This window comes from Manacus vitellinus, unplaced genomic scaffold (assembly GCF_001715985.3).
Source record: "Manacus vitellinus isolate BGI_N305 unplaced genomic scaffold, ASM171598v3 scaffold_0_pilon, whole genome shotgun sequence".
Taxonomy (NCBI): domain Eukaryota; kingdom Metazoa; phylum Chordata; class Aves; order Passeriformes; family Pipridae; genus Manacus; species Manacus vitellinus.
In genome coordinates, this window is record NW_021938789.1 from 12,513,464 (window position 1) to 12,540,563 (window position 27,100).

Genomic DNA, 27,100 nt, shown 5'->3' on the forward strand with positions numbered 1-27,100 from the left:
TCTGATTTTGTCTCTGCACAAACGATTTTCAGCAAACTTTCCTTCACTGCACCAGTAATGACCAGAGCTGCACTTTAACACTTTCACAGGATGATCTGAAATCAACCCAATGAACTTCTAGTGAAAAGAGCAAATTTTGTCCACTCTTTTTCCTCCACTATGAGTCTATTAACAACATAACAAATGTTAATTTTGAGAAAAAGAAAGAGCAAAAATTTTACTTATGAAACCGCTATTCAAAATTTTTCTCACTTGTCTGATACAAAATGACAAATTACACTGGATCCCTTTAACATCATCTGTTAATTGCAGTTTTTTACCTTTTTTGAAAGCCTGAACAGTACAAACTGGTTAAATAATATTAAATCAGAGGTTATATACAGTACCACCACAGTATTTTCTTTTATTTGATTTGCAATAAAGCAGTTATCAATACATTCCAGCTAAAATCCCGAACAATGTGTATTTAATTTTAACTTTGTCTTTTTCTGTCTCCAGATGTTCAAACACTGTTACAGATCTTTAATGTTACATTCTTAAATTTCTATAAACTTTCTGAAGGTTATGTCTTGTGCAAAAATTAAAGGCGATACCAGAGTCCTGAGGCTTAATTTTGCCACTATTTAAATTCTGTGCCCAGAGATGCAGTGTAGCAGTCTATAGATACCATTAGCTCTCATCCCAACAGTAGCTACACTGAATCTCATTATTAGCACATTTAATCAGCTATCTCAGAAAAGACCCAAAACTTGTTCGGCAGTTCATCAAAACTACTTACCTTTCATGTCTTAATTTCAGAGCATTTTGTCATCGCTGTTTTCAGTTGAGCAATTAGAACTGGAGAGGCCCCTGACACTTTGTTCAGTATTACAATGAAGCCAGTGGCTGGACTAGATTGATAATCCCACTGATTTTCCCTCCCGCTGGCTGATCATTTTGCCAGTCAGCTACTTACTACACTCAGCTTGTCTCTTCTTAAGTAGACTTAAGGTTTAAGCTTGCCCAAATACTACCATATATTGAAAGCAATACTTTGGTGGAAAAAACACTGTCAATTTGGAATTACGGTGTTTCACCCTGAAACAATGTGCTACTTAGAATTCCTCAAACAAACAAAAAAAATCCTGTACACATTTCATTCTCATGTAACCTGCACATATTACAGAGATAGATAAAGAAATAAAGGCCACAAACATAAATGCAATTCAGCGCAAAATTGCAATATATTTTCATAAAAGATTTGCAAGCCATAAATATGCAAATTAAACTGACACTTTCACGTTAAAAGGCCAGTCAATCCACATTCAACTTGCTGTTACAGAATATACCTCATCTAAAAGGTTCCAGGTTTTTCTGTATCTGCTAATGTACAGAACTGTCCATACCCAAAATCTTCAAACACCAATTACAGAGAAGTGACAAAAGATTTTGGTCCTGCTTTTAATCACTGACTTCTATTAGGACACTTCAATACCAAGAACTCAACACTGTTAGTATGCTTAGTCCAAAAAGGTACAGCAATTTAACTTGTACCTGAATTTACTTAATTTATACTTGAATCATACGAAGTTTCCAAAGGTAGAATGAAAAAAGTTATCTACACAGTGGATTTTGTTCTATGTACAGATATTATTTGTAAATGTAACTGCTTAATGAAACTAAAATTCATTAATGTAAAAACACAAGGAATTCAAAAAAAAGAAAAAAAAAGTGATGAAATTACACCACAACTTTCAAGCTTAAATCCAAGTACAAAGTTACCTGGAAATCAAACAACTGAAATTAGCGCTAAACTACATAAAATAATAAATTGTACCTAAATAGCTTTAGCTGCAGTTTTGCAGTTACTGAGACAAATTTAAACACCTTATTTTCAATATTAAAATAGATATAGCATCTACATCTAAAAATACATCCATATTGCATATGTATTAAGCAGCAATGCTTAAGACTGCTGAAACAAACTAGAACAGTTTGAAAAGAAGGGATAAGACAGGGAGCTTTTAACATGGGATAAGAATAGAAACGTTCTTTGTTAAGTCATCTTCATATTCCTCCACAGTATCAATTAAATACTCTGATTAACTGTGGTTTTTTATCTCTAATCTTAAGCTTTCTCACAATAATAACTGCTTTTTCCTAGCCCAAAGAGGAACAAAAAAAGCGCTAAGTTATCAAGCTGTGTCACTACTAGCTGTTACCATCACGGCTACTGCAAGATGCCACAAAACTTCCAGTATCTTTCCTTTCACAAAGTTAAAGCTCAGGAGACACTGCAAGCACTTCACTTACATTTTTATGACCATCAGAGCCTTTGAAACAATACACACCACCTGCTAGCTCTCTCTTCAGCAGTTCTAAAACCTAAGTTTGACTCCCACAGGAAACTGGTTTTAAGATACGGAGGCACAGCAACACATGGTTTTTCTTTACAGATCTTGATCACCAAAACCAAATGAAACTAAACCAACATTTTAACAAATTCACAACACAGACACACTTTCACTGATAGCTAGATTTGTTATGAAGATAAAAACTAAAACATGGAAGCCAGAACATTTCAGCCAAAGCAGGCAAAGAGGAAAAGTAACTTCATAGGTCTGAGTCTGCTGCCTATTTATTGTGTCTACAGTTGGTACCCTTTGGGTGTAACAAATTTTCTTGTAGTGAAATAGCTGCTACACCAAGAGTGTCTTCCTCTCAGAGACTGGTACTGGCTCTGACAGTTCAACATAACAAAACCTACACTCTGCACTTGTTATCCTCTTATGCAGAAAACCAAAAACTGCCTATCTTGAAGGGCACAATTTTAAATATGAATGAAAATTTAATGAAATACACAGCCACCACTTGTTCGTTACTTACGAGCAATTTCATTCATTTAAGTCATTTACTAATACAATCTTGATGCAGCATTAGTTTCATGATTTCAGACTGAATGCTTCCTGCAGTCAACTTCAACAGGAAAACGAAGATAATTTCACTAAATTTATTAAGTGATTTACTCTTCCAGAACACTAGAAAGTTGTCACTAGTATTCTACATGCATTCTATTGCACAAAAAAACCAAACAATCAAGGAAGAATCCCTGCCTAGAGCACCTGGTATGATTCAGCTTACACCTTCAAAATCTTAGCTTTGTGACTGCTGGTTTCATAGAGCATTTGTTTAATTTCAGGAAGCTCTGGTACAACTCCTTTCCAATGTTCAGTTTTAGCAAAATAACCGTATAGCTTCTAATGTGCATTATGTGAGCACTGACATTAATTTTATGAAGAACATTCACTGTGCCATTTCAAGTTTTTCAGTTTCTCAATCCATTTTGCCCAATGAAAGAACCTCAATTCCTCATTTACTACTACAGAAAGCACAAACCTCTAACTTCAACATACTTCTTGTAACTTGCACCTTACTCAAAAACCTTAAGAAACAGAGAAAACCTGCCCGACTACCTCCCCTGAAGAGAAGTTCTTTTTTGTTTAAAAAAAAAAGAGCATGTCTCAAAATAATTACCTATGGAAAAAATCCCATCCCTCCACATAAATCATATTTCTCACAGGAACATAAATCAAACTGTTATTACAACATCCTGGTCTTATATAGATGGAAGACAGAACTTTGATTTGCACTGAGAAACAAATTCCAAGTTATCTATCTTATTTCATTGCCCCCACAACTGTGAGCAGATACTTACAGAACAGAATACTGAAACAGCATAGTATTTACCTTTCTTCCTATTGCTCCATTTTGTTTTTTTGGTGGGGGAGGTTCAAATATCCTTTGCTGTTGCTGTGGAGGAAGGGTGGAATACAATGGAATGATTTTGATGTCACCGACTTCAGGACCTAAATCATCAATTTCTCGTTTTATCCTCTTGCAGGCTTCATCAATCTCCTACAAAACAAAAATATTGTTTAAAAGAGAAGTCCATAAAAAAGGAAGTGCATTTTAGTTTAGAGTGCCTATGACAATTAGATTAAGTCTACACCGTGAAGAACAATTACAATAACTTCTACTTAAAAAATAAAAATAACTTAAAAAAAAAATCATTCAAGGTGCTCACTGAATGTGCAATCAAATTTCCACAATACTTCAAGATGTTTCAGCTTGTATACTCTAATGAACAGCCTAATTTGTATTCAACATCCTTTTTCTTTTAGTCATGTCTCCTAATTAAATTTCTACAAATTGTACTAAAATTGAAATCTCTCACCCTGGAATATCAAACTGCACTCATGACCTTTTCAATTTTCACAATCTGAAAAAAATTGATGTGCAAGATATTTAAAATAAGCCAATTAAGCTTTAATGTCACGTATCACTAATGCAATTATGTGGAAGATTTGCTTCATTGTACCTAATGAGAACAAACACCTTTACAGTATAAACATGGATGCTCAAAACCAAACCTCTTAATTCTGCACTTCAGATTTTACTTTAAAATTAACTGAAATCCCATCTAAGCTTAAGAAAAGACAGTGAAATACCCTGAAGATTAAAGATTTTTCATGCCTTTTTTTCCCTTAGTATTTTCTAGCCTATTTTCTGCTTACCATCCAAAACAGTTCACCACAGCCCAATCATTTATAACTCCATTTAGTTTTAAAACAACTATATTTAAGCCAGCTAGGTGACCTATAATTATGGTAAGATTTAATGAAAATTGAAGTGCACAGAAATTCAGGTTAATGAGTAACACCATTCATTAGCTTCAACTTAAAAATCACAACAGAGCCCCCACCAGTATAACTAAGAGACAGTGACCAACTGTTGATCTTCCAGCTGAACTACTGATGGGAGAATAAAGTTATCATGATGAAGCAATAGTAGGCAAAAGCAAAGAAATGGTTACAACATACTCTGAGAAAAGAGGGGAGACCTCCCTTATCACAACTAATTTACTAGCCTGAAGGTGATGTTTAAGACCCTAAAGCAAATACATGGAAATGGTAATCTAAAGGCTCTGTAAAATTACTGCTTCAAACTGTAATTTGAAAAGCAAAAGCAGTCTCCTTTTTAAAAACCATAAATTCAGACAGATCTGCACCAAATCTGGGTCTTTCACTTATTCTTAAAGAGACATTTAAGTTTTCAGCATGACTGCATTGAGTAAGTTTTAAAGCACAGACAATACTTGTTCTGTATTGGTCAGTATATATAATTAATGTAAGCATGGCAAAATGCAGGCTCTTCCTCTCTGGTATCCAAGAGCCCTTTTAAGAGTAAGCCTAATGATTTCTGGCATTGCCTTGCCAATTTGAATGAATTGCAGATATTTACCAAAAACCTTTTCATTTAAAAGGTGCACTTTGCCAACAAATCCAACACATCTTCATAAAAGGCAAGGGGTATACCAGGAACTGAGCTGCAATGTCCATTACTGGTTTACTAACAGAGAATGAATTTCTTTATACAGGTGTCAGTACCCAGTGTTCTCCTGATAAACTCCCTTTTTAAGTTCAGTAATAGCCTCCCAGTGAAAAGGGAGTTAAATACTTAATACAAACAAAAATAGAGCACAGACCTTAGTTCCTGGTCTGAGGGTCACTACACTACTCATGGAATTTGAGCAGATTATACTGTGTAATCGTGAAAGTTGTGATGCTGGACAGGATGCTTCATCTTCAACAGTAATGACTAGAGACTCCAGGACAGGTATATTCTTAAGAGATAGTAAAATACACACAAGCAGTGATAAATGAAAGCACTACACTCTACAGGACACGTGTGTTCAGAGCCACTGATCATCTGTCAGAAGAGATAAAAGTACTGTTTCTCCCTAGAGTTTCCCAATGGAGTTTCAAAGTATCCCCTAAATCAGGATTCATTAAAATACTTTGACATAGAGATGACAAATACAGTCATTACTCTCTACAGATTTGCAAGAAGGATGCAAGTCACCAAGAGCCACTGCCACTCACCTAAAGACAGTAAAAGAGAACTCTTTAATAGCAGTAGTCTTAATTTTAAAAAAGAAGAGTAGTTTCCTTTTATTTACCACTGACATAAACCAGTGTATCTACTTCAGTATATGTACTACCAGTATATTTACTTGGAAGTGGTCAGAGCAACAAACCTGTCAGTTCAAGAAACATTTGGACAAGGTTGGCACAGGGTGTGATCCCTGGGGTTGTCCTGTGCAGGGCCAGGAGTTGGACTTTGATGACCCTAGTGGGTCCCTTCCAATTCAGGATATTCTATGAATCTGACTGTAACCAGAACCACCCAGATGATGACCAAAACTGGTATCCCAGAGCACACAATCTAGAAGGAATACGTGTGGTAAGAGTAGTCTGAAAGTGTTAAGGATTCTTTTAGGTGTTAAAGATTTGTTAGGATCACATGAAGACATTTAAATCCAGAGATATGAGACATATAGTTGAAGGCACAATTCTAAATTTAATCCTCTGAAGATTCAGCAAGTCTAATTCAATGGTCCCAACTAACTCAAATATGAAAAGCTTTTTTTTTAAAAAAGGCAAAACCAAAAAAAAAAAGGAACAAAAAAAAAAAATCAAACAAAGAAACCCTCAAAACCCCACCACATACCTTTAAATATTGGCACACTATCTACTCCGAACAAATCCACTACAAAATCCCTTCCTTGAAGAGGGATTATTCCATCAACATGCACAGAAGAGGAAATTTTTCTTCTCAGGTGGAAGAACAGGAAGGTAGAGTGAACATGCCTTGCATGTAGATTATGCCTGAAAAGCTCCTCAAAGTCCTGACTATCCCACTGACTACCTGAGATAGTGGGTACCAGGGTATGGGAAGCAGGAACAGACACAGGATCAAAGAACCCACACTTAGACCCATGACTGACCAGTGCATCAGCCCAAAGACTTGCTTCGCAGTTAATCAAAGAAAACAGGCCTAAAATGCACAAAGTGTGAGGCTTAGTTAATACTGAAGATACTCAATTGAACTTGATCCTAGTTCCTCACAAAAAAGATTTCTTAGGACTAATCTTCTCAGTAAAACTGTAGCCAATGAAAATGTCCATCAATGCACTCATTCTAAAAAGAGCTGACTACCAAAAGGTAAACAGTAAACAGACCACAAAAAGGGGAAAGGTTACACTGCTAGCTAAAATGCTCATTTATCTCAAGCTGCAAGTGCCACAACACACACATCTATACTTCACAACACCTAGTCATCAGAATTGTCCTGGTAGCCTTAAGTACTTTAAAACTTCCAAAAACTTCTTGTTGATCCAATCAAAATAAATGTACAGTACACAGACAATAACTACAATTTAGCTGAAGTGCTATGGAAACTAGAATTAAGCAGCAGTTAAGAACTCCACAATAGCACATTCTGAATACTAACATGGACTTCTCAACATTTTTCCATACCATCAACAGCCTAAGTGATTTTCCTTGGAAAAGCTCCAAAGACGGAAAATAATCAGCAAAGAGAAAATATTTCTTTTTGTAGATATACTAGTGATCAAGAAGGTAATGGGGTGGTGAATATTTTTCAACCAGGAAAAACAAAGTGATCTCAACATCCAAATGAGAGTCAACGATTTGTATTTTGTGCCTACAGCTAAACTGAAATAGGTTACAAAAGGGAAAAAGCTGGAACCAGGAAAATAATTTTATTAGGTGACTATTATTAAATCAAATTTAAGCTAATTTCACATAGTGTTCCTTCCAAAAAAATCATGTCATTAAGAAGACTGGTTCTAGAAAAAAACCTGAGCAGGCTGCTTTGTTTCCAAACAACTGGTGGACAACAGGTAATATTTACAATTAGGTTGATTCCATTCAGGAGCTCAAGTATCAGAAAGTAATTCCAAGACACCAAAAAGCTTCAGGATTTTAATGTGAACTTCCATTTCTGTGTGAACTTTCCTGATCTCAGCAAGGCCAAAGTCTGGATAGGAATCAGTGCTTAGCAGTGTCTTGTTTAGAAAACAAAGAACAGAGTGCGCAGTTTTCTTCCACTTTATTACAAACAGAACTGCAGCCATCTATATTTTCACATAACAGTATATAGGTTAATTATGCCTCCTGCATCTGACAGAAATTTTACTCCATCTTAACCTACTTTTCAAAGAAAAGGAAGGCTGATGGCTAGTGCCAAAAAAAAGCAAAGCAAACCAAACAAACCAACCAACCAAAAAAACCAAACTCAAAAAACCCCAACAAACTCAACCCTTGGATGCACTAATTTTTATTCCTCTCACTAAAGCTGTGCTTCTGTGCAGCTAAAAATGCAACGATCCACCAGACCAGAAGGAAATTCTTGAGTTTGAAACCTGTTGACAAAAGGAGTCCTGAACTCTTAGAATGCCAGGATTGCTGCTTATATTCCATTATGACATCCTCTGGATAGGGACAGCAGTATACCTGACCATTAGCAGGAATAACAGAAAAAATTACAGGAGCAGTTGCATATATTATTAATTCATCACATCTATAAGAGACAAGTTTGCACTGAAAAAAAATACATGATTCTTATTAGTTCCATTGAATGGTAGTAAAAAAACCCTAAACACAAACATAAAAAGGAACTAGAAAGACAAGCAGCAGTGCAGTTCACAGAATCACAGAACACGAGGTTGGAAGGGACCTCAAGATGATGTGATCCAACCTCTCCTGGGTGTCCTAGGTTTGCCCACAGGGGGTGGAGCTCAGAGCCATGTGGGCATGCCTGGGTTGCTATTCCATACCACCCATGTCATAGCAGGAAAGGGGGAAGGGGGGCATGGTTTCAGGGGAAAGAAAAAGGCAAGTACACCCCAAAGGTCACCATTTTGTTCCCTCTCTTCCTTGGGGAAGCTGCAAGTTGTGGCAATGCTGTCAGCTCTCACTGACCAGCGCTTCAGACTCTGCCCCTCCATCGCCCATTTCTTCCTGTTCCTTGGATAATGCAGCTCCAGGAAGTCAGTGCAGCTGGGATACAGCTCTGGGAAAAGTGGCAAACGCAGCAAGGATGTGGCTCCAAAAAGCAGCAGTGAGGCAAGTGGTGCAGTCTGGGAATGCAGCAGCAGCGAGCCTGAGCACAGCCCAGATGAACTGAGCAGTTCAGGACTGGAGCAGCAGCAAGCCTGAGCCCAGCTCAGGAGAGCCATCCAGGAACAGAGGGGTGGCGAGCCCAAGCCCGGTGGTCCAGAAAAGCGGGTGGTACAACATGGATGATCCAGCTTTTTGGGGGTTTGTCTGTCACTGTTATGTTGTCTCAGCCTCAGGAAGCACCAGCTGCAGAGTGTCCTCTTTGTCTCAGGCATAGCCACCACAGGAAGGTCCCCCATCTTGTTTTCCTCTTGACAGCCACATGTTACTGAGTCGAGGTGGTGAACACCTTTTGTGTGTAAAGCACCTTCTCCTTTTCATGCTTTTGTTATCAATACTGCTGCTTTTACTGTTTCTTATTTCATTGCTGTTTGCTTTCAGTATATCTCAACCCACAGTCTCTGCCTTTGTCCCTCCTGCATTAGACAGGGGCTAGGAGGGAAGGGGAGTGGCTTATTTGGAGGTTAATTCCCAGCTGATGTTAAACCGCCACACTTGGCAAAAGCACAGCCTACACAAGATGGCTCAGAACCCTGTGCAGCCAAATCCCACGTGACCAATGCTGTGGAATCCACCATCTCCCCTTTGAGATTATTCCAGTGCCTGATTATTCTCATTGTGAAAAATTTTCCTCTTGTGTCTAATCACAAGCTCCTTAGGAGTAAGTTTTATTCATTACCCCTCAACTTTCCATGTGACTCTTTGTAAAAACAGAGTCTCCATCTACATTGTAGCCATCTTTTAAATGGCTACATGGTTGTAAGTCTCCCCCAAGCCTTCTTTTCTCAAGGCCAAAAAAGCCCAGTTCTCTCAGCATTTCCCAGTCTTTTGAACATCTCTGTGGCCTTAAGTTACTGAGTTACATTATTCTTGCAAAGGTAACAATCCAAAACCTGAATTTCCTTCCGTTTTGTTTGTGTGCAAGACTCAACAGTGGTGCCACAGAGGAGGCTTCAAATCACACCGATAATAAAACAGCAGTTACCAAATGACAGACTGTGAATTATCCTGAGCCAAAGCTCTTGAGTGCTGGCATTCATTCTGGCTCACAGGCCAAAGCAGTACACACAAACAGCCAGTTAACTTGCTTGTCAGTCTCCATCTTTAGATCTTAACTTCTCATCTTTACAGAAACCATTTCTACAAAGAGATGGTAACTAGTGATGTCATTTTAAGCAGAGTTAATGGAACAATTCACGTATTTGGCATGCAAAACAGAATGCAATGATTTTGTAAACATGGTCCTCGGTAACATTATTTCAGAAACCTTTTTTTCAGCTGACCCTCTATTTGGTACACTTAAAGAATCTCATGGAATAAGCAAAACTTCAAGACTGCTCCAATTAAAACATACCATAAGCTCTTTTAAACAGCACATCAGCTGCTACACTACGCAGAGTTAGATTTAGCTTCACCCTGGATAAATGAGTCAAGTAGACATAACTGTAAAACCCTGAAGGAAACTAATGCCTAAAAAGTCTAAGGCAATTTTACCTTGTGTAAAATGAGTACACAAGGGAAACAAATGCATAGACAAAAATTATTTCACAAACCAGAAGTATCTGGCAGACACCTTAGTTCGCCCCCTTCTCTTTTGGCTTTTATCACAGGCAGGGCACAGCTAGACACAGCTGGCTTGGATGCCATGAACCTTCTAGAAATGCCTTCTGTGTCCTTAAACCTGCACAGAACTTCCCTAATTTTCCTTTCTTCCTCTGGGAATGAAAGCAGACTGCTACAAGCTAAAACGAGGACAGAGCAGTAAAAAGAACTGGCACCAAGAGCTGCATCACTTCGGGAGAGATCTCTGAACACAAATTTAGAGAAACAAAACTCTGTAAAGTTATGCACTCAGACAAAAAAAGTAATACACGGAAAAAGCCAACATTTGACCATAACTACAACTGCTCTGTCAAGTCAACACTGAGCTTGCCTCAGCATAATGCCTATATTCAGGATCATTTGAAATATCTGACATCATCTCAAATGAACGAAGAGCAAAAAATCTTCCTCCCATTAGCACTTGAACAAACTTCATATCATTACTCTTCTTTCAGTTTATGCCACCCAATTCAATACTTTCTATGTGAGGCTAAACAAGACAACTCGTTAAGCCTAGTACACAGACTGGTTTAACTTCACCCAGTCACTACCACTGAGACTAAAAGAGTTGTCAATTTTTACTTCAATTTCCTCGTAAGAAATCCTCCATTTTCTTTCAGTTCCACAGTTTAACCAGTCTTACTGTGATAAAAAAAAATTGTGCCTATAAAATAAACCCCTTTAATTAATTCTCTCCTATGCCAACATCAATTTTATCAATATCACTTTAAGCCTTTGTAGAACACTGAACTTTGCAGCAACATTTTTCACTATATTTATCTACCATCAAAAACAACACTGCTGATCCGTATTTCAAGTCTCCAGATGCAGCCTGGATTCTCCTTCTTAAATGTGTAATGATGCATTTGGCTTTATAAAGAAAAGGGCATCAGAGTGACAGAGAACACAACTGGCATTTGTAAGTGGCTATGTTAAAAAAACATCTAAGACATATATATACAGTTTCTGTGTCATTATTTCTGCCACCCCCATTCCACAAGTTTTGTCTGTAAGGATGTTACAGCTACTCCCAGATTACTGATCTTAATGGAGTATAAAATCTAATAGTGTTTTAGCAGAACTCCAGCAGACAATAAACCAGCTGCCTCTCAGATCTGCAGGTGAGCCAGTCTTGAGACAGTTGAAGTCAACCTTAAATGTGTATCTACACAACTAGACTACCAAATTTGTAATCTCAATGACTGAGAACAAGTTTGACAGCACCTATTGTCTAAGAAAGACATGTTGACTGAAATGTAATTATGCTTTTCCCTTGCGAACAGAAATCCGTGTCAGTGTCCAATTTTGCCTGTGACTGACATCAGACAACCTAGCTTACAGCTACCCAGGTTATACATTTTTTGAATATTGGCATGAAACATGAACATTATTTCCATATTCTGGAATCTTCCTGATAGACCAGGGTGTTTTTTCATTTGGTTTTAAGATGAACAGATGAGCTTTCTTCCGTACAGGGACTGTAGAACAAGTCCTGTTTCAAAATGTTTATTCCTAATAAATTTGGGTTTTAAACATCCTCTTTTGTTATTAATGGACTGAAAAGCAATTCATGCAACATTATCACATACTTTTCCCCCTTTCAGGATTCAGGAAGTTTTTATTGAATACTTATTTCTGCACCATTAACAACAATTTTATCTTCATCCAGTAACAGGCCTATACAATTAAGATTCCTTTAGTTTCCAAATGTATTTAAGCTTCTTTTAATTTTTTTGGGCATGACAACACAGATCTTTTACTCTGTTCATGTTGTTTTCAAGAATCCAAAAGAACTACACAGCATTTCTGCCTAGCATAAATAAATTTCCAGCTACTAAGCCTCCTGAACCCAAAGCATACAGTGGTAATGGTACCTAGACCACACTTCCCAGTCCCTCAGAGTACAGTAGGTCCCATCACTTCAGATTCAACAGTGACACATCTGCAGACTTCTATGAGGCTCAGCAGAGGTCCCAAAATGTCATTAATCAAAATGGTTAAAACACTTCAAAGCTTCTCTATGGAAGCTAAATCAGACTTCAATTTCATGCTAACCACCTAAATTCAGAGTAGCCTGAGGCAGAGCCAACTCCAGTGGCCCTGGACAGTACCATCGACTGAAATGTGGACTGCGGAACTGCAGACTCCAGAGCAGAGGATGGTATCTTATCAGTGCAAGTTTTAAGTGATTCAGTGATACAACATGGTCAATATATTTATGCATAATTTTATATACACACACACACATATATATACACACATATATACACATATATATATATATATATGAGCATGTACTATGTGCAGGATTTTATTTAACATTTGTTTATAATACATTGTGTCCTGCAGATTAACTCAGAGGAAATCAAAGAACCTGTTCACACAAAACAACAGAGTAAGTCTGTAGCACGGGCAGGTACTAGCCCTTCAGTGTGGAGCCATGCTGCAACTGTTGCAACAGGTTATTTAGAGTAATACACAGCAAGTGATGTAGCAAGGACATAATTTATAAATCAGAAGGACAAGTATTTGTGCCTCATGAAAGGTTAAAGACCAGCCTGATTCAGCATCCTGGTAAGAAAACAAAATCTGCTGAAACAGCTGGTCAGCAGTGTTCCTTTCTATTGCCACCAATTCATCCACCCATTTGCAACAGCTGTTTCATTAATTCACACATTTACTTGCCTGACTAGTCTGAACTACAAAGTCAAGCTAAAACCAAGCAGGTAGACTTCAAAAACCACAACTGTTGAACAGTTTCCCTACCTGTACTTTAACTCACAGCAATAATCCAAAGGACAAATTTATAGGCCAGAGTATTTGCTTTTACAGGGACCACCATTGCCTTGTTTTTTCAAGGGAGGAGATGATCTGCCAGAAGATACTTTAATCAAATGTCTTAAGAGGCAACACATCTTTATATCTGACAAACCTACTCAAGAAGCCCGGATATCTCTAGCATCACAAGTTATTTGTACCACTTTCCTCCCTTGGCATAGTTAAAACTGTGTATGGTTAGATGAAAGACACTGAATTGTACCACATCCTTTGAAAAGAGAATGAGTTGGAAAAAGATTTTTGCTAGCTGCCTTTCTTTCCCTACTTAAAACAAACTTTATGTTGACAAAGTCCAGCAAACTTTCACAATGCAAACTTTTCATATGGGTTTTTTACCTCTTCTCCATCTCAGTCTACTAATTAAGATACTCAAAAGAGCTTCAAAGCAACAGAGTAGGACTAAAAAAAATACCCCAGTTCATTTCAAGTAAAGTATTTAAGATGGCCAGAAAATTCTCATTTCCTGATGTAGCTTAGCTTAAATGCTTTTATACAATCCTCTTTTGCAAGGCACCAAGTCCATTTCTGAGACATAACTCCCTGAATTTGTGGTACATAAAGTCTACAGCCTAATACTCAAAGCTATTATTAAAAAAAACAAACAAACAAACAAACAAAAAAACCCCCTAAGCATGCTTATTAAAACTTATACTGATAGCTAAGTAGCAGAACCAAAGGGTTATTCTTCAGGTAAGTTGTACAATATACATCCAGAAGTGCAGAGAACTACCTTTTCAGTAAAAGCCAAAGATGCTATCAGGTACCCAGAAGTTTTGAGTTCACATCAGCACAAACCTTGGGATCACACTACAGGTTTCTGAAGTACATGAGTTAAGGGGAATTTTCATTTTAGAGAGGGCTGGCATAGCATATGTATATTACAGACATGTACAATGTCAAAGGACCCAGAGTGTATGGCAGGGGAAAATATCTCAGGTCATTTAAATGATAAACTACAAAAGGAAACTAAAAATCTCAGTCTACGCAAGACACTTAAAAGAGTTATTGTATAGAACAATGGATAAAAATGGGAAGAAAGTACCTCTTGTCCAGTAAGAAAGAGTAACAGATCTCCCTCTTCTTCTTCACACATGTGAATTTGGATCACTGTTCGAATGGCAGCCTCAAGGTAGTCCCTTTCTGGTTCTGGAGTATAGAATATCTCCACGGGATGGGTGCGACCCGGGATAGTTAGAAGAGGACAGTTATCAAAATAGATCTGAAACTTGCCAGCATCTAAAGTAGCACTCATAACTATAACCTGTAGGTTTGGAGGACAAAAAAAAAAAAAGTTATTCAAGAGGTTAACAAGAATTTGTGAAATGTCACATGTGCAATATGTAATTGTAAGAAAGTAATCAACTGTTAAGCATGTTTTTATCACCTGAATACAGCACCCTTGTTACAAAGGTCCAAAAAAATTCTTAGTCCAATCCATAAGGTTAAGCTACAATTACATTGTTCGTAGTAACTTCAATACAAACCACATTATGAATTTCCTAAGGTTATCCTTCCAATGTAGATTATCATAGATCAAAAAACAATTATAAAAATCAGCTAATGGTAAGCACACAGATACTTTATTTAATACGCCTGAAACCAGAAAGTATATGCTTTTGGACTTCATCATTACTGACCTTCAAATCAGATCTTTGTCTTACAACTTCCTTCAGAACTCCCATCAAGATATCCGTAGCCAGTGTTCTCTCATGGGCCTCATCAAGAATTATAACACCATAGCGCTCCAGCAAAGGATCATTCATTGCTTCACGAAGTAACATACCATCAGTCATATATCTGAACACAAAGGGAAACAATTTCAACATGCTTTTTGTTTAGTAAGGTTGATACAGAATCCTTACAAATTAAAAGCAGAAACATCAGTAAACTATTTCCAACAAGGTAACAAGGCCATTTTAAGATTTCAAACAGAAATTACTTTAGAGTATAAGTGAAATCTGGGATTAAGGGGGGAAAACTTGAAAAAAAGAGGGGGAAACAAACTTCAGGAACATTTATAACTAGTTTGTAGACTATTACTGGCAGACTTCCACACCTACAATCAGAGACAGGAAAAGGAGGAAAACATCCTCTGAAATCCTAGAAATACTGTTTCTGCAAGAGTTGCTACTCTTTTCTGTTTGCAGATCATCCATTCACTTTTTGCTTTTCTGTCTCGGTTTAATTTCTTTTTACACATTAACTTTATTCTCTACCCTTCAACTACCTGTATAACAAAAGTGAATACCTCTTTTATAGAAAAAGCATTAATCCTTGAACTACACTATGTGGTGCTTTTAAGTGAGCATTTTGAATGTAAACTGCAAATGACATATTAAGTGCACCTGGTTCCAGCGACACAGCACAGGAATCTAGAGCAGCTGATAACTAAAATGCTATGGATTATGTGTCCCACAGCCAGTTTTGACACTCTGGATAGTTCTCCTTACTGAAATAAACTACTGAACTTCACCAGAAGTACCCTGAGTAGAAGATACGACAGACAAACAACTGAATGTATAATAACAAAGAGAAACTGCATGCTGAAGGGCTTTATTCTGAATAGCACCTTAATTATAAAATACTTCTTCAGATCACCTTCTTCTTTATGGATCATTCAAAATTAATTTCCATAGAGTGCAGTGATTTCTTTATAAGGAATTAATAATTTCCAACTCTACTCAAGCCTCACACCTCAGGTTTCTCTCAGCTCATGCTATGGGTTCCAGTCTCTCTTCCCCACTCACACAGAAAGTACCTTTTCATAGACTCACTCCCTTATTACTCCTTTCATACCTTTGCTCACACCTTTCACTACCCTGCAATTCTCTCACCTCCGAGTACAATGTTACAGCTTTACCTGAGAGTTGCCATACTTACTTCAAAATGGTTTTTGCGCTACTGCAATCTTCAAATCGAATGGAGTAACCGACCTCCTGCCCCAGCATGACATCCATCTCATCAGCAACCCGCTGGGCCACGCTCATCGCGGCCACTCGCCTGGGCTGGGTACAGGCCACTCCCCTCTTCGGGCCAGGCAACGAGCGCATGTAGTCGACACACCACTGGGGGATCTGTCAAGGACAACATTCAGTCATAAACACACTTCAAGTGGTCAGATATAATCTACAACCTTTGTACAGGATCAAGAGTTGGTTAGAATTCCATGGAGATGCCAACTGCGTGCACAAAAAGATGCAAGTAGGAGAGCAGATAGACTAATTAGTTTGACCTAATGTCACTAAATAAAGCCCACTCACATTAAACATGTGCATAACTATCTTTGAAGTCATCAGGGAAATACACGGGTTCACAGTACATTTAAGCACTGATAGATGGGTACCTTATACAGACACTTAGCAGCAGCCAATATGCTCCAAAGCAACCAAAATTAAAGCTAACACACTCAAAAATTGAGATCCATAGCACAGTTTGTTGTTAAAGTTTTACAGTAAGCAAACCATGTTTTGTGTCTTTAAAACGTAATGCTTATTAATATATTTTAACAAAAATAACGGTTTTAGTGATATATAAAAATTGTCTAACCCAGGAGGTACGAAAAATAAAATGAACAAATAATTATATTCATTAGGTTAATTATTGTTCTTTTGAAATTTCATCAACCGGATATGAAACTCCTATGCTTTCCTTCCTATATTAGCACTCGTTTTATTTGTCAGTCAGCAGTTTTCTGTAAGAATCACCCACAGTAAGAAGTTTTATTCAGAAGAACTCCTAAGGTCAGTAACAGTTTGATGAAGACAGAATATTCTCAACATGTTCTTAGCGTGACACTTTATGAGAAGACATCTCCAGACACTACTAGTTCCAAGCCTACAAACAAGAAGAATCCACTCCTTCTTAGCAATTACTTTTCAAGTTTTCTTAAAAGCTCACAGAGGAAAAGAAAACATAGCACTTATACATTGTACCAATGAGGAGTAACAGGAAAAGCAGTATAATTTGAATGAGGAAACTTTTTTCTCAAATATTGTATTTTCACAGCAAAATGGACATAAGTGAATGCCAAAATATACCCAAAAGCAGACAAGAGTGTTCTAATGATGTTTTTAATGAAGAATATACTTCCACTATAAACACAGGAAAAATAAAGCAAAGAGAAACAAAATATGACAGGAGACTATTAGACTGCTGTGAAAAACTCAAATTTCTGAAAACCCTATTCAAAACTAAAAATAATAGCAGTTCTTGAACACTAACAGCAGTAACATAAAACCCATGTGACATATACATGGCTCCTTTAACATGCAGTGTAGAGAAAGCAGTTTGCTTCCCAAGTCACTAGTAACAGCTCAACTTTAAGCATATTAGGTGAAGCTTCTTGACTTTAAACAGAGCAAGACTAGAAATAAGTTTTAAACAAGCAGGTCTGTCAGGTCACTGCAGAATGAAATAAAAGCAATTTAAAAGTGGTTTTCCAGTAAACAGCAAAACCTTCAGCACTGGTGTCAAATGAAAGAAAAGGGCTACAGAGACTTCACTGTGCTAAGCTGATTTAGACAACCACCCAAATACTTTCCCTGTCCAGCTTTCAAAGACATACAAATACTGGGAAAAAGGACTGTGCCATACTGCATTTTGTACTTCAGGCATGTCTGGAAATATCCTGAGCACTTCATATCAACCAGTTCTTATGAAACCTAATGTACAGTAGACTCAATGCCACTGACACAAAAAACCTATACAATTACCAAAACCCTCGACTTTCCCTAAAAAAAAAAAAAGTCATTTTACCAATATCAAAAGCATGATGACCAGCTTTAGTTAGCATCATTTAATCACAAGGACCTTCTCAATTAAGAGAGATTTTAAAATATAACTTTCAAGTGAGAAAAGTTTCATCTTCTGTTGTTTCCGTTGTCTAAGCCAAGCACTTCCAAGCCTGGGTGCTCTACAAGATTAAAGGAAAATGTGCATATAATCACAGAATGGTTTGGGTTGGAAGGGACCTTAAACATGATCTGGTTCCAACCCTTCTGTCATGGGCAGGGATGCTACTCACCAGACCAGGTTGCTCAAAGCCCCATCCAACCTGGCCTTGAACACTTCCAGGGCTAAGCCATTCACAACTTTTCCAGGCAACCTGTTCCAGCATCTCACCACCATCACAATGAAGAATTCCCTCATAACATCAAATCTAAACCTCCCCTCTTTCAGTTTAAAACTAATTTTACCATGTCTTATGTATATTTGTCCATGTAAAAAATTACTCTCCATGTTTTCTTCAAACTCCCTCCAGGTATTGAAAGACCATGAGGCCTCCCCAGAACCTTCTCTCTGCCAAGCTGAACTAGCCCAACTTTTTCAGCCTATTTTCATAGCAGTGGTGCAGATAATAATCAGGGAAGGGACTTGACAGGCAGCAGCTCGCTATCAAGATTATCTACTACTATATAGCCTTCTACTATCACCATGGAAGGAAAGATAGTAATTTTGGAAATAATTATTTTTCAAATTATGCTTGCTTTTATTGGTATGAAATTGTCATTAACAACTCATGTACACCTGCAAGTTTGAGCATTAGAGTGTTTCTTAACCAGAGAACATTATTTAGCTTGCTCTGATCAATGAATCTAAGGAGAAGAAACCCACATCCCAACGAGTTTTGAGACAACACTCGATAACAAAAAGGATGTGACACTCACATGCAAAATAAGGTTTTCATTAAGTGGCAGTGATATGTTCCTATAGAGACACTCTCAATTGTTTCAAAATGTATCTGCCAGCTCACAGAGAGAATTCAGAGGAAGCAGGGAAGCTTTCAAGACAGCTCATGCACTTTTGGGAGCTTAAATTCCACTTTTAGGAAAGATGTCTTAGGTTTCTTAAGTCCTTTCAGAAAGCAAGGGTTAAAGTAGCAGGATAATTCAGGAAAACCTTTATACCTTTGGAATGACATGACAATAAGATGCATTTGAAGTATAAGTCATAGATATTAAGAACACATAACCCTTAGATCTTCAAATTTTCAGATCATGCAACAAGTAACCTTGTTTTCATATAGATAAGCACCTTTTAACATAAATATTCATAATACTGTATCTTCCAAAAAACTACATAATCAAACCTTTCTGAAGAATTCTGTAAAACCCCAGTCTCAGCTTACACACTTTAAAAAACAAATATAAATAACATCATATTACCTTCTAAACAAGACACCAGTTCCTAAAATGTGCAATTTTAGATACTTCAGGCACAGCTGTGAAAGGTATCCAATGTACTAATACCTCCTTCACATTTTCTTGACATCCAAAATTTTATGACTAAAAATATTCTTAGTCTTTAAGACTTACTGTAAGTTAGCTATAATCCATTTTATAAAGACTAAAATATCCTTCAGTTTTTATTTTCTGTCTAGATAAAGGGAATTTATCAGATTACAGAACAAAGAGCTTTTTTACATCACTCTTCAACACAGACTTTAAACAGCAAATCAGAGGATAAAGTTTTGAACAAGTCTATCATGCTATAAATACATAGATATGCCTTGTTATCTTAGGTCCTCCCTATTTAGTGACCCAAAATTCTTCTTAAGGATTGAAGAGGCTCTGCAGATCTGTTATCACTATTTTTGGTGCTGAGAAAGACTTTAAAAGCCATTAATCCACACAAAAAGTGATTTTTAACTATAGCACTGAAAAGCTCTATGACCTCTGAGAAATTTCAGTACCAAGGAAACACAAGTCTTTACCTCTCAAGTTTGAATATCACCAAAACATATGATGCAATCAGATGTCAAAACTGTATCTGACATTTCAACTCCTTTAAAGTTTATATCTGCAGCAGTAAGCTTCCTAAAACACTAAAAGTTCATACTTTGCAGCTGCTATCTACACAAACAGCCAAATAAACTATTTGGAACCACCACTTCATTTTTGTGGATTAGTACTTCTGTCACACCATTAAACCTCTTATCTCCCTCTACCAAACAGAAATAGGGCCAGGGAACAGTACTGCATTTCAAAGGGTGGAAGATGCTCTAAGATTCTTCTCACTTTCACAGTCATTAAAGCAAATAAAACATTCACCAAATTAGTTTTGCTTACAGTTTATGAGGTATTCTTACACAGTGAATTTCAAGAAATCAAAGCAAGTTTCGTGCACACACACCTAGCAACAGTCTAAATCTTTTAAAAAATGCAATATCATATAAATAAGAACTCACCTGTGTTGTTTTACCAGACCCAGTCTCTCCGACCAGCACAAATGACTGATGCCTAATCAAAATATCTGTGAATCTTTCTTTATATTCCCACACAGGAAGTTGTAGCCTTTTTTTCAGGATGTCATAATATCGTGGTGTATGTGGTAGATTTGTGAAAGGGTTAATACTGTGTGGAATCATTGCTGGTTTTATAGCTGGTAACCCAGCAGCCCCATAATATGTAGAGTTGGATGTAGGTCGAAGATCCTTTTCCTTGTCCCTTTCTCTGTCACGATCTCTATCTCTGTCACGATCCCTGTCGCGATCTTTGGACCGGTCATCACGGTCCCTGTCCCGGTCCCGATCTTTCCTGAAATGAGTTAAGAGACACAGCAGAAAATGAGACACGTGAATATTTAAATGCAGAGGAGGAATTTAAATACAACACAACTCTAAAGGTATCCAGTACAAAGTGGATACAAATCAAATCTTTTAAAAAGCCTTGCAGGTAGCTACCCAGAACAACAAGCACCAAAGAGTAACAACAGTATGATGCACACTCAACACAAGATATATACAGATATACATTAGACATACTCATTGTACCCAAACACTACCACAGTTCCTCTCATTACAGGCAAGAAGGAAGAAAGCCATCGCATGGAGAGAGGATCATTTTAACCCTCTTCATTTAATAACTATAAAGAATCAGCTGTGCATTCTAGACTTCCCAGTTCTTCCCATCCTTACTTGCTGCTGCAGAAAAATAAGATTACACTTCATAGTCTTTCTGCCTACCTACCCAAGGTATTATGCTCACCCACAAAAAATTAACTCAAGATAATAAGCAAGCCATGGAAGAGAAGCTTGATTTTAATATCCCACAATTACTTTGTAGCTTTTTTTTTTCTTTCAAGTCTTACAATACAATTCTGACTCAACCAACTTTGATATACAGGTTGTTGAGTCTGGAACTTAGACTTAAAATCAGCCACTACAGTTCATGGGATCAGATTCATTTAGATTGGAAATGACCCTCAAGATCACAGAGCCCAACTGTTACACTAACACTGCCAAGTTGTGTAGTATCTTCTCCACTATCACCTCCTACCACACATTTAAACAGCTTTTATGTATTCCTATTTGTTCCAAATATTAAGTAAAAGAAGTCACTGCACTTACAAAACAAAGACAGCATTATTTTCAATCTCTGGCCACAGTCTTAGTGAGAGTTTCTCATTTTGCAAGTCCATGTACTTGTTCTTGCACATAATCTCACTCTTCCTACAAACACACACTCACAAAAAAAATCCCTTGTTTGACCCAAAAAACTACAGCCACGTGCTTTAATAAAAATTCCTAATTTAAGACTTTGAAACAAGCCCTGCTTTACAAAATCATCCCATCACATTTTAAACTATCGTGAGTTAAAGGATTAGTGGCATCTTTGCCTGCAAAACTGAGGATGCCCTCAGCTTGGGCTCCTTTTGTGCACTAGCTGAAATCCTATCAAAAAGGCAAAACAACAAACTAAGTCAAACCAGCTTTATAGTAAGTGCACACATAAACATTTCCAGGAGTATGCAGAAAAAACCAAACCTCTCATCCTTTACCAACACTCAGGCATGCCTGAAAGTAGAGAGCTTGTCCAAAGAAAACTGTTGGCCAACACTCCTCTCCATGGCTTTTTTTGTTTAAAGTATGCAGTTGGCATTCAAATATAACTGTTGAAATAATACACAAATTCCTACCTACAGAGAAGATACAGTAACCAAGATTATATTAGTACTGATTCTATACATTTTAATTCAAAATGTGCTGTGCATTGGAAACAATAACCACTACTCTTTTTAAATGTAACGAATGCAGGTTTTATTTTTTTTCCTCAATACTTCAACATATTATGGCCACAGAAGCCATCAAAATACAATTTTTTTAAAGACCATTTCTTTTAACACAGACCCATTGAAAATAAAGGATTACAAAACACTCTGATTACTGTCCCTTAACTCACTTGCATATAGATTTTCCTGAAGTTCTGAACACTGAATTATCTAAAAATGAAGACCCTTTTAGAGCATTTGCTTGAATCTGAGATACCCTAGCTTCAACAGTATTCTAGCACACTCAAATATCATACAAGCCAGAATCTCTTCTCACTGTAAAATAGCAGGCAAATATTGCAGAACAATAGGTTCATACTCTCCCTACGAAAAAGTTACCACTGTTATAAAGTGATGGAACTAGGTTCCATTATGCTACTCTTAGTAACATGTATCACACAGGAACAAAGCTTGGGACTTGCAAGTGAGCTATTTACCATCAGATTTTCAAATGTCTGCAGGTACTGGGATAAACATATGCATGGTCAGACAGTAAGAAAAGTAAATAAAGGTATAAAAGCAATTAAGAACAGTGTAGTTAGGGTAAAATGCAACAACACACTTCTTTGAAGGTAGACTAAGACACATTACTTACAGTTTTTGATTTGGGTTTTTTTGCATGTGTGTTTCTGAAAGATTTTTATCCTTCACTGCTATCTAGTCAAAGTATAAAAAACCCCCACACCAACAAAAACCATTTACTTAGACAGTATGATGTCAAAAGCTCCTGCATTGCAGACCACCAAGTGCACCTTCAGATATGCTTCAGCCCCACATGAAGCAGCACTACTGCTAAAATGAACAGATCCACAATATTGCCAACCCTTCCCATGTGTTGGCTCAAGCATTTCACTGCCCTTGAGAACAACAAGCCCCTCCACCAGTGTCAATTCTAACTCGATCAGGTCTTGTAGCACTGTTATCTCCTGTACTGGTAGCTATTTCTATGGGCTTAAAACAAACAAAAATACAACCTCGAGAACAAGACAGTGGATTAAATGGACTACAAATACAATCCAGCATGGAATGTCCCATTAATCCCCCATTTCTCAGTTTCTTCACTGAACTCTTACAGCTATTTAATTGCTCAAACAGAAAGGGAACCTATCAAGCTCTATCTCCACTTCAGAAGTAAAAAACTAATTATGTGTTAATAAAGAGAATTGAGTCTTTTTCCTATTAAAAAAACAAAAGAGAAACAGGGGGAACCAGATCCCAGTATAGAAACAACACAACAAACAACATGCCTTCAAAATTACTCTCTAACACTCATTTTATAGCAACATTTTTTTCCCTAAAACTATTTCCCAGTCTCCCATTATTACTGAAACTTAGCAGACACAGACTCCCTTGGTCAACAAGAGAAAAGAGGAATGACAGTTGTGATGCCATATGAATTCCCTAAAATTTATAAAAATATAACTTGGCAGTTTTTAATTTATAAACTGCCACATTTTAGTTACTTCTCATTATTGCACAGGGAAAACTGAACTCCAACACGGAAACTAACAGTAAAATAATTATAATTTAAACATTTGAGTTGTGCCTGAATGCCATAACAGCCTCCAGACTCAGAAAGCGGCTGGGGTTTTTTGCTCTGCTTTTAAGTGAAAAAGTCTGGTCTGCTATCTGCCTTTATTTCCTTCCATTCACTCATATATAATATATGCACACATGAATACAAAAGAAACACTGTAGCAGTCACTAAATCAGAGGATAAAAAGCATATAAAAACTAAAAATGGAAACAAAGGGCTCAAGGTAAACAACTGATCATCACAGTGAAAGTCTAAACACATCTAACAGAGCATCAGTGTTATCTCTCCATTACTAAACTCGGCAACAGTTGACGCAAAAAGGTAATGCAGCTAAAGGAGAGTTTCTGTTCCATACATTAAAAAATCAAAGTACAATTAGTCTGAACGATACATCCCACTAAATAACTCTGCTGTTACACAAGAACTGAAGTATATTTGCAAAAAAATTAGCATATTTTAAAATAGTATGTATGTAATTCACACACTGTAACCAAAAATCTTCTGTATAATTTCCATTTTTCCAAGAAATTTTTTACTTCACAGATGGTACTTCAAGTCCAAAGAAACCAGATGTCGTAGGATGCTTAAGGTTACACCAACAATTACAAACCTGTTGGCCTGGCACTGCTGCCATATAGAGCCACACAGCAATAGAGTCGTTCATTAAAAAGGGACTAAAACAATAGAGACTACCTTGATACAACCTTTATATTTAATCACATGGTCCAGTTTCAATGCAAGATAAACTACTATTCTGAATGTGAAGTGGTAACCATACAAGGAGCTAATTCAGTTTAGCCCAGCTCCAAAACCACCTAAATTACATGAAGGCACTCTCCACACAGAGGAGGACATGTACACACACGCTGTTAACAAGGCCCTGTGCATCGTCCTTACAGGTCTGCACAAGCTGCAAAACCAAACTACCCTAAAATAAACCAACCATGTAACTTTAGTATGCCTCGTGCTACGTGAATTAAGATTTCAAGCACTGTAAGAAATAATCATGGTCAGTAATTATGCTCATAGTGAGTTGTACTCAGTCCTATGCCATTTAATGCTTTTAGTGGCAGAGGAGGAGAGGACAAAGAAGGGGCACAGGACCAGCACTTCTACAAGCTTTTAGGTGCCATAAAGGTCAAAGTTTTCTGGTTTAAAAATGCTACCACTAGTGGGAACTCATAGGATACACAACGTGGTAACACTAACAGTTCAGTACAACATCTGATAATCAGTAAAAACAATGATAAATAAAACCATACCAAAACTATAAAACCCACGAACACACAGACAAGGAAATACTGACCTATGGTTATCTTGACAACCAGACATAACAGTCGCACCACACTTAAAAATAATGCCCGGGTTTGACACAACCACTTGAAAATTTTACAAAAATCTCTACAAACAGAAAAGCTGCACATGCACAACTTTTCTGTAGACTCAGAGCAGCTATTTCAACCTCTGGCAAATCATACAAAATCGCATCAAAGAAGACAAATAGCTCACTCCACTTATTCTGAAATATATGATTATGGTGACCCTACGTACAGGAAACAGCCGATCAATAATAAATTTTGTTCAGCTGAGAAAAATGCATCCAACTCTACGGGCTAAGCCTACAAGCTCAGCTTAAAAAAATGAAAAGGCAAGTTTTGCAAAGACTGCTTATCAGTGAACATAAACTGCTACACCAGACTGCAAGCTTTCAGAACAAGCGCAAGTATTTTTCTTAGACAAATACTCTAGCCCAAAACAACACCGATGGACTCTAGTAATTGTTTAACTCTGCGAGGAATTCTGTGCTCCTTCAAGAAGGCCAAACTAGATAAACACTGTATATTTTTGTACTCCTTGAGACCTCAGAAATTTAAAGACCCGCCCCTGTTCCCTCCCCCTCCCGCCCAATTAGAGGATAAAAAAATATGCAGAGAAGGCTCTAAAGCAACTGTGAATAAAAGCACAGTACCAGTGCATTGTCTGTGTTCTTGCAATTTCATTGACCTTAACGAAAACGTGCTGAAGCGCGTCCAGTACAGTCCTAAAACTTTAACCTTCGCGAAACTAAGGAAGAAAAATCCCTCCCTTACCCCTATCGTAAAACCCACCTCACCACCGATTTTTACTTCAAGCCAAACACATCCCCGACGGTGACTGAGTGTAAGATGCTAACAAAGGAATACCGCTCCTACCAGGTCACACGGGCTGGACAAACCTCGTGCTCATCTCTAGGCCCAAGTTTGCCAGGCCTCTCAAGGCAAAGAGGGGAAGAAGTAAACAAACATAAAAGGAAGGGGGGGGGCAACAGACACGTAAAGGCGGCGAAGCGCCGCAGACAAAGCCCGGCGCGGGGGCGCGGGACCCACATCGCGCCGCCCCCGCCGCGGGCGCCTGGCCCGGCCCAGCCCAGCCCACCCGCCCAGGCGGCCGGGCCCGCGCCCGCTTCCCTTCCCCCGCCTGGCACCGCCGCACACGAGGCCCTCCCGCCGCTCCCCGCCACCATCCGCCCCCCCCGCGGGCCCGGACGATGCCAGGCCGCGGCCCGGCGCTCGGGAGCCGCGGCGCTAGGGGCCCGCCCGCACGGGGGCCTCTCCCCGCCCCGCACAGCGGCCGTCCTGCGCCCGGGAAGCCCCAGCGCGGAGGGGCGGCCAGAGTCGGGGATGGGGCGCGGATGACGAGTGGGCCGCCGCCATCCGCCCCCACCGGCCCTCCCCCCGCGCGGCCGCGCCCGCCCCTCACCGTCGGTGGTGCGTTTTTCTTGCTGGAGCTGTAGTCGTCCCCCAGGTCGAGGCGGTGGCGCTTGGACATGGCGGCGGTCGGCGTGGTCGGTCCGGGCGCTCCGCGGTCCCTCCCCGAGCGGCGGCGGCGAGGCACGGCCGACAAAATGGCGCCGGAAGGAAGCGCCGTGGCCGCGCGAGACGGTGGCGCGCGCGCGGAGGGGCCTGTTGGCGAAAGCCTCCCGCCGCGGCGCGCGCCCGACGGCACCGTCCCCGCCCCCGCCCGCGCGCTCCCGCAGCGGCGCGAGGACACCCCGCTGGTTTCCTGGGAAAGG

General features: G+C 38.6%; 1 protein-coding gene across 1 annotated transcript in view; it reads right to left on the bottom strand.

The window, feature by feature from the left end:
- Positions 1-26,856, bottom strand: part of DHX15 (DEAH-box helicase 15) — a 42,794-nt gene extending 15,938 nt beyond the window's left edge. Inside the window, exons 1-7 of the mRNA XM_029959852.1 lie at positions 26,788-26,856; positions 26,139-26,140; positions 20,650-20,998; positions 16,344-16,537; positions 15,101-15,260; positions 14,506-14,724; positions 3,727-3,894 (exon numbers count right to left, since the gene is read on the bottom strand). Coding sequence (XP_029815712.1) covers positions 3,727-3,894; positions 14,506-14,724; positions 15,101-15,260; positions 16,344-16,537; positions 20,650-20,998; positions 26,139-26,140; positions 26,788-26,856 — 1,161 coding nt within the window. The remainder of the gene's footprint in view (positions 1-3,726; positions 3,895-14,505; positions 14,725-15,100; positions 15,261-16,343; positions 16,538-20,649; positions 20,999-26,138; positions 26,141-26,787) is intronic.
- Positions 26,857-27,100: the final 244 nt, after the last annotated feature.